The sequence below is a fragment of the Drosophila grimshawi genome, unplaced genomic scaffold, assembly GCF_018153295.1.
Source record: "Drosophila grimshawi isolate 15287-2541.00 unplaced genomic scaffold, ASM1815329v1 contig_311, whole genome shotgun sequence".
Lineage (NCBI taxonomy): Eukaryota > Metazoa > Arthropoda > Insecta > Diptera > Drosophilidae > Drosophila > Drosophila grimshawi.
This window is the reverse complement of record NW_025063098.1, coordinates 9,031,556-9,039,586: the sequence shown is the minus strand read 5'-3', so window position 1 is coordinate 9,039,586 and position 8,031 is coordinate 9,031,556. Positions and strand designations below refer to the sequence as shown.

General features: G+C 39.9%; 1 protein-coding gene across 1 annotated transcript; it reads left to right on the top strand.

The window, feature by feature from the left end:
- Positions 1-2,479: 2,479 nt before the first annotated feature.
- LOC116805399 lies at positions 2,480-3,051 on the top strand. The gene is given in 2 exon segments (XM_032736965.1): positions 2,480-2,951; positions 2,954-3,051. Coding segments are annotated over 2 exon segments (570 nt in total).
- Positions 3,052-8,031: the final 4,980 nt, after the last annotated feature.

Below are 8,031 nucleotides of genomic sequence, written 5' to 3'. Positions count from 1 at the left end.
TGTTGTGGCAACAGCAACAGCAACAGCATTGGCAATGGCTCTGGCTCTGGCAATTAATAAAACACACACCTTCCGTGATGCTCACATGACCATCTCCTTGGCCGCCTTACCCCACTGGCTGCACAGTGGTCTAAAGCACTTATTTACGCGACAGTGATGTGTTGGCTGTGTGCTGGTTGCCTCTGGCATTACCTCTGGTATTGGCAGCACCGGTCCCTCTTGCATTGTTGCTGACTCTGGTTCTGACGATGGCTCTGGCACTGGCACTGGCTCTGGCGCTGGGACAGGCTTCAGAATTCGGTGCTGGAAATTGAATTTATAAATCTCAAACGGTACAAAATATTTCGCACGCATATTTGTTCACAGTTGGCGGGGCTGATGCTGAGATTTTCATATAAATCACATTTACCAACGTAAAATATAATAAATAATACATGTACATATGAAAGCGTATATGCATCTACCGCAAACACATTCATAAATCTTTCAGTTTGGATTTTCACTTTGGTGGCATAAATTGACACTGGTGTGCTGTGTACGAAGTCTCAGTTACCGTCACCAGCACTGGCACGTCACCATCGCAGCAGCCAGTCGCAGCAGCCACATTTGAAAACCACGCTTGAAAGCATGATGGGTCCATACGTCCGGATTCAGCATCAGCTTGAATGCAACAGAGTTCGCTGACAGTAAAAACTCATTTACGAGAAATTAAATTAAAAGTTAATTAACGCTGTCAATGTGCAAAGCACTCCACTCAGCCAGGCAGGCAACCCGGCAACCCGGCAATCCAACAACCAGGCAAACAGCCAAGCCGGCAAACAGTCAACTATGAACAAACCACCTGAAACTTTGCTGACCAAGTTAAAAAAAATCACTGCAAGTTAAGTTAAGCATATGCCCGCAGAAATTGATGAGAACTGGTTTTAAATATCAGCTTGACAATTTAAGTTGCAAGGCCGGCTGTGTAGCTGTCTGGTTGTCTGCCTGTCTGTCTGCCTGTCTGCCTGTCTGTCTGTCTGTCTGTCTGAACGTCTTGTTTGGCGATGCTGTTAATGCGGCATGGCCTCCAGTTATGCGCACTGCACACAGTGCGTATGGTTAATGTGACATGACCAAGCTGCCAGCCGAACTGTTCGTGGCTGCATGGTCGTTTGTCAGCCTGTCTGTCTGGCAAAATCAACAACAAGATGCAACATGCTGATAATTAATTTGTGTGTACGTTGCATTCAATTGGTCTTAAGCGAATTTGAATAACGGCTCAAAGAGACTGTCTTTGCTGTCCGAATAAAATACTTCTAATTTGTAGGCTTGTTGCTGTCAAACGTTTAAAATAAATTGTAGAGAAAAGCCCTATTTAATAGCAATGCTACATTCAAATTGAACTAAACGTTTTCATTCAAAGTGATTAAAGATTACATAAAAGAAGACACCATAAATACTTTGCCTGCTTAATAAGTATTTTGGTAATTATAATAATTCGGTAATTTCAAATCGTTCTCAGGAGTTATTCATCGCAATTAAGAACATTTATGACACAAGCTCAGGTTTAGCTTATAATATTTCAAATGAGATCATTGGTATACAGTGTAAATAGTAGAATTGAAAATATTCTTACATGATTTGAATCATGATTTGAATCAATTATATTAGAATTTCTGGTGACTTTTAGCAATGGTAATTAAAACTTCTGAGAACATCAATAACCAGATGAGCTTCACAGCTTTAGGTTAGTCCCAAAAATCCAAATACCTAACCTTTACTCAGTCTTAGAGTTTCTGTGTTTAAAATTTGCAAAGAAATAAATCGAATTCGATTTTAAAGTAAAAGTTAGAACGCTCTTTTCTACATGATTCCCTTCTTATTACACTAAAAACAAAGTATTGCTTAGTTGTTTATTCTAATTATTGCTTAACATACCATCAAATCAATTACTTTATCACTGGCCAAATAAAATCGTCTTAGTATAGCCCACAGCTTAAAAATATATTCTGTTTAGTTTTAAGCTGTAATTGTTTACATTAATGTTTATTGAAAAGATAAATGTATACAAATGTATCTTCATTTGATTATTGTCAGTAATTATTTGAACGTTAGTTTATTAAATGCATTTAAATGTAAATGAAATTACATTTATAATAATTCTTATGGACACGAGCATGACGAGCATGAATTTAACGAGTTCTGGCATTTAGTGGGCTGGCACTCACACGTAATGACAGTTCTTGTTGGGCCCAAGGGATGTTGTAATACAAATAAATAAATATTAATATACTTGTAGATTGGCAATTGTAAATGCACTCCCACGACCAATTTCGTAACGTTTCGTAAATTAAAGATAACATAAATGGGCCTGTGCTGACATGGAACACGGCACGCCAAGCTGCCAGCTCCAATTGCAGTCTGAGTCCCAGTTGCAGTTTTTTCTTGCTGTTGCAGTCGGGCGGATGCCGTGCCGGCACATCAATGTCGTTGCTATAGCATGCTATTTGAATTGAACAAGTGTCAGCGTCAGGGGGACATAGGGTCGGAGTCGGAGTCGAAGGGGGGGACCCTTTTCCATTGGGTGTGCTCGAGCTGCAGTTGTGCTAGTCTGGTATTTGCATGCTCTGCCTTTGCCGAGGACGACAGTGCTCTCAAAACTCAAAATATTAACACTTTAACGCCAAGTTTTTTATCCGGTTGCCGGAAGCAGACAACACAACACCCATACGCCCACACACCAATACATCCATACATCCAGACAGCCATTCAGACGCCCCGACACACACACACACACACACACACACACATAGCCATAAACTGTAGCGGTCGTTACGGTGGCAAAACGCCATGTTGGATTATTCAACTCGACGCCATTTCGCGTCACAATGCGCGCTGTGCGCCGCCATCATTGCACTCGACAGCAAACGGCAAAAGCAAAGGCAACGGCACATGCCGCCAACGTTTGCAGCGACGGCCAACGCGGCGGATGAAGTTGCAATTCAAAGTCATAAACACGTGCAGCGTGGGCGCAAAGTCGCAGCTAAGCTGCAAAGCAGGCGCTGCCACTGACAGCACCAATAGCAACAACAGGACCAGCACTTCCTGCCCAGTTAGTTTGGGGAAGAAGAGCAACATAGAGGCAGCGGGACAGAAAGGGAGAGTGTGTGTGTGACAGAGAGAGAGAGAGAGGATAGGCAGGATAAAAGAGAGGGAGAGTGATCCCCACAAAGCCGGGAACGCTGCCCTTTTGTTTCCAAGCCATTTTGTTGCCGACGCGTCGGTTGTTGTTCGTTTTTCATTTGCATGCAAAATTCAAACATCAGCATAAAAATGCAATTTTTATTGCTCAACATTTCTCAACGCCCGCTGCAAATATTTTCGCGGGTTTTTATTATTACCATTATTTTTGTTGTTATTGTTTTTTTTTTGTTTGTGTTTTTTTGTTTTCTGCCATTGTTGTTTGTTTGTTTGATTCCGCTTGTTATTGTTGTTGCAACTACTACTGACTGCTGCCTCATATTTATTTTGAGTTTTTATTTTGGCCCCGTGGCGTGCACACCGTTGCCGCCTTTACTACCTCCGGCCCCACCATCTACACCTCCGCCGCTTCCTTATGAGCTGCACTTTATGAAAATGCAGTTGCCAGTCCTGCTTCGTCCTTCGCCACCGTCGCTACCGTAAGAGTTACCATGGTTATGGCGATGAGCGTTGCTTCGAGTACATTGCAAATATTTTATTATTGCAAAATTCTGCCAACTTATCCTGTGCGCATGTGAATCTTAGTGGGAGCTAGTAGGGTTTGGGTATCTGCCTGTTGACCGCCGCAAGGCAGCAGGAAGGATGCAGCAAGCTAAAAATAATATTTCGTTGCATTTGCAGTTGTTTTGCCTTGTTTGTTTGTTTTGTTTGTTTTGTTATATATATATTTTTTCCTTTTGTATTTTTTATTTTTGTTTGTCGGTTCGTTTAGTTGAAATTACGTTTTGTGTGCCACTGAATTTCATAGCAGCAGCGGCAACATCAGCAACAGCAACAGCCATAACAACAACAACAAGAACAACAACAACAACAACAACATCAACTTGAGCCAAAAACTTGCTTCGGTTGTTATTATTCTTGCGTTTACTCCCGGCAAATTTGCCGTGTGCCGCCTTGCCCCGTCTGTGTGTTGTTGTTGTGTTGCTTGTTGTTATTGGTGTTGTTGCTCTTGTTGTTATAGACACCACCACAAGTGAGAGCAGGAGGTGTAGCAGCTCCGTTCGCTGGCGCTGCATTTCGTTACGGCACGAGTCTCAGCTGTAGCAGCAGCTCCTGCCAGTGTTTTGGCTGGGATTATTTTTTTCATGCTGGCTTTTTCCAACATTTTAACTTCCGCTCAATTTACCTTTAGGCCAAGTAATTTAAAAGCTGACGTGTTTGTACAACTACAATTTCGACTCATGTTACTGTTGCTGTTATTGTTGTTGTTGGTGTTGTTGGCATTGCCTGTGTATAGCACTTCCTGGTGTATATTTTTGCTGGGTTTGCCGCTTGCTATGCTCCTTGCTTTGCTTTTTATTTTCTTCTTACTGTTACTGTTACTGTTATTGTTTTTTTTTTTTTGTATTTTTTTTTTGAAATTATTTAATAGAAGCAAACGAAATTTGCTGCTGCTCTGACGTATATTTTGTTTATTTGCCCTCCATTTGACTGCCACTTCTGATAGCCACGTTTTTGATGGGTCCGGTCTAAAAGCTAAGACAGCCAAAGCTGTTAAAACTGTTTGCCTTGGTTAATAGTTGGTAAAGCAGCAAAGCTATCCAAATGTAAATATTAATTAAAGTCGATAGTAAATGGCCAAAAACGTTTTATTCGTTTGTTTTTCTTTGGCATCAGTCTTGGTCTTGCTCCTGCTCCTGTTGCTGTTGCTGCTCCTGCTGCCTCTGTTTGACATGTGAGCACGCAATTTCCTTGATTGGCCACCTTCAGTGATTGAAGGCGCGCACTAAGCTACCGAAACTCAAAGGATATGCATAACATATCAAAAAGCGTAGCATACTATTTGGGGCACTCGCGCACGTGCTATATATATAAATATATATACACATATATGTGTACATATGTACATATGTGTGTGAGTAAGAAAAGTTAACGCAATTGTTTGTGTTCAGTCTGGGTCAGCCAGCATCCAGGCCTTGCTCCACCATTTCACAGACCCGCAGATCGCCTGGCAGGCAAGCCAACGAGTCTGTTAGCCAGCCCACAGTAGCCGCAGGCAGCAGAATCACCAGTAGCCACAACTTCAGTTTCACCATCACCAGCAAGAGCAGCAGTAGTAGGAGTAGCAGCAGCAGCAGCAGCAGCAGCAGTAGCAAAAGCAACATTGGCGCTAGCCAGCCATGTGCCTTTTCTGGAGCTGCATTAAGTGAAGTATTGTTTCTGCTAGATTAATCCCGTTTTAATTAAATATACACGCTGCCAGCACAAAACCAACAAGACTGTTGGCTCTGCTGCTTCCTGCAAAAAAATTACGGCTGGGAAATATTGCAGGCCGCAGCCGGAGTCCGCAAACCCGCACACACCGCCACTCTCAGCAACTACTTTCGACTTCTGACGTCAGGCATATGTGTAAGCATGCTCCGACTTCGGCTTCACCATGAGCTTTAACTGGAGCTGGTGCTCCACTCCAATTGACAAAGTGACTTGACTGACTGAGCCGGTGCGTGAGTGCAGCAAAATAAGAAAAGAACAACAACAGAGGCGGCAAACCCAGATGATTGTAGTGCACATGAATCCGTGCACTCGACCTCGGTTTATTTATTTATATTTTCATGTTGTCCCAGCACTCCTGTTTTAAGCAAAAGAAAAATAAATAATGATAATAATATTTTTTCTCACGCATTCGCCCCAAAAAGCATCCTGCGCTTGCTTGGTGTTTGAGCAGTAAATTAAAAATGTTGCGGTTTTTTTTATAAGTGCTCGACGAAGTATGTGGCAAATATCAGGTTGCTGTGATGCAGGCTGCATTGTGTTTTTATGCAACGCATTGCGAAACGAACGGATTAAGCTTTGCGTAGTTAAAAGGTGTTGTTTTGCACTTTGTCGTAATGCCTATGATCTAACTTAAGTGCATCTTGAATTCTCAAGTTAATGAGTTACAAATTCCAAGCCCTCAAGCACCACAGTCATAAAAAAGTTAAATTTAAGAGATGTTTAGAGATTGTAAGTACAAACAAAGCAATGTTTTCAATAACGATATTATGTACTTTACAGATTACAGTCAACAGCTGGAGCAAGTTAATTTTAAATGTTTAAAACATGAAGGGTATGTTTTAAAATAATTTAAATTGAAGATTTAAGTTAAAATTGCAATTTAAATGATGTACAATTAAAAGTGATGAGCTAAAAGAAAAGAAAAAACAAAATAAAACATATAATAAATCTGGAGTAATGCAACGATTTGGGAGACCCAGATTAAACTCAAATCAAACCTTATTTGATAATTGATAATTGTGGAATAAAACCTTAAACAACTATTCAATTAAATTACCTGATAATCTTGGAAGGAGCCAAATTTGGCATCATGATCCCTGGAAAGCATTAGGCCATAGGTATTAGGTAAAGCATGATTTCATTTGTGAACAACTTCTGTATCGAAGTCTTCGATTTCTGGCTTCCTTATATGTTTCTCTTGAAGTTGTCGCTTACAATTTTGCTTTGCGTCCGTCCTTGACAACAAACATGTGGTTAAGTAAACAGGCCTACTACATGCTACTGTGTGTCTGTGTGTGTGTGTGTGTGTGGGTGTGCATCTCTGATGCATACTTAAATATGAGTAAGTACACGCACGCCAGTAAGTGCCCATTAAGTGTGGTCTTTATTTTTTGCATGACCTGGCTCTATATATATATACATATTTGCATACCCAATTCGGGCCGAATCCAACCGGGCCCATTTTGATGTAGTTTACCACATTAAATAAATATACTCTCCTGTTAATTCGTAAAACAAACTTGTCAGACTTGCAGCAAGGTTACAATTTAAGCTTTTCTGCAATTCAGATGAAATCTGCAATAATTTTCAATAAATTTTACTTCCAGAGGAAACATCAACTTTACTGCTGCAAATTCTATTTGCCCATTTAAGGCGGATCTTGAAAATATAAAATGAATTTGTTTATTGTATATTTATGAACATATAGTGCTGCCACATATTGAATTAGAACGAAAAAGTTTGATTGTATACGTAATATACTCGTTTCATATATAGTTGATTTGGCAATTTATGTTATTGTGTGTTTCTGGGCGTCACTTTGCTTATATTGCTGCCAAATTTTGTGTGAGTGCACCTATTTGTAAATTCCATTTATTAGTTCAATTTGCTGTACATCAAATATATGTACTCGGCCACAATAAAAATCAACAGCATAAATCCACACATCGAAATTGGCTAAAAAAAAGACTAACAGAAACGAAAATAATAAAAAAACGATGGAAGCTCAAAATACTATTGTATTTTTCTGTTGATAAGTTCAGTTGCACTGCTATCGACATACGAATTATTGAAAATAGCGAAAAACATAATTTAATATTCGCGTTTTTCTATATGCACGCATTTCTTTTATTTTCAATGAAAAACTTCATATATATATGTATATATTAAAATCATAAATATTGAATTTACTAATTTCTTCTCTTATACTTTTTTCCCATTATTACAAACAACAAGTAAATTGAATAAAATTATGAGATGAAAACTACTTTTTAGTTAGACACACACATAAACCAAACTCGTATAATCCAAACTAAAATGGGTGTCTACAGTGTCTAATATTTGAACGTTAGCAGTGAAAAATCGGTGTGTAAATTGGCAGTGCTTTGGCCATGTAATAACCAAAATTGATAACAATCAATATGGCTATGGACATGTGCAGGTGTTGTCGTTGTCGGCCGTAGAGCAGAACTGTCACAAACATGGGGCCCGCAACAATGTGCACTGCACAACTTGTTGTCAGCGCTTAACTTGTCATTGTCAGTTTGGCCTTCTTCTCCTGCCTGCATGCCCATAAAC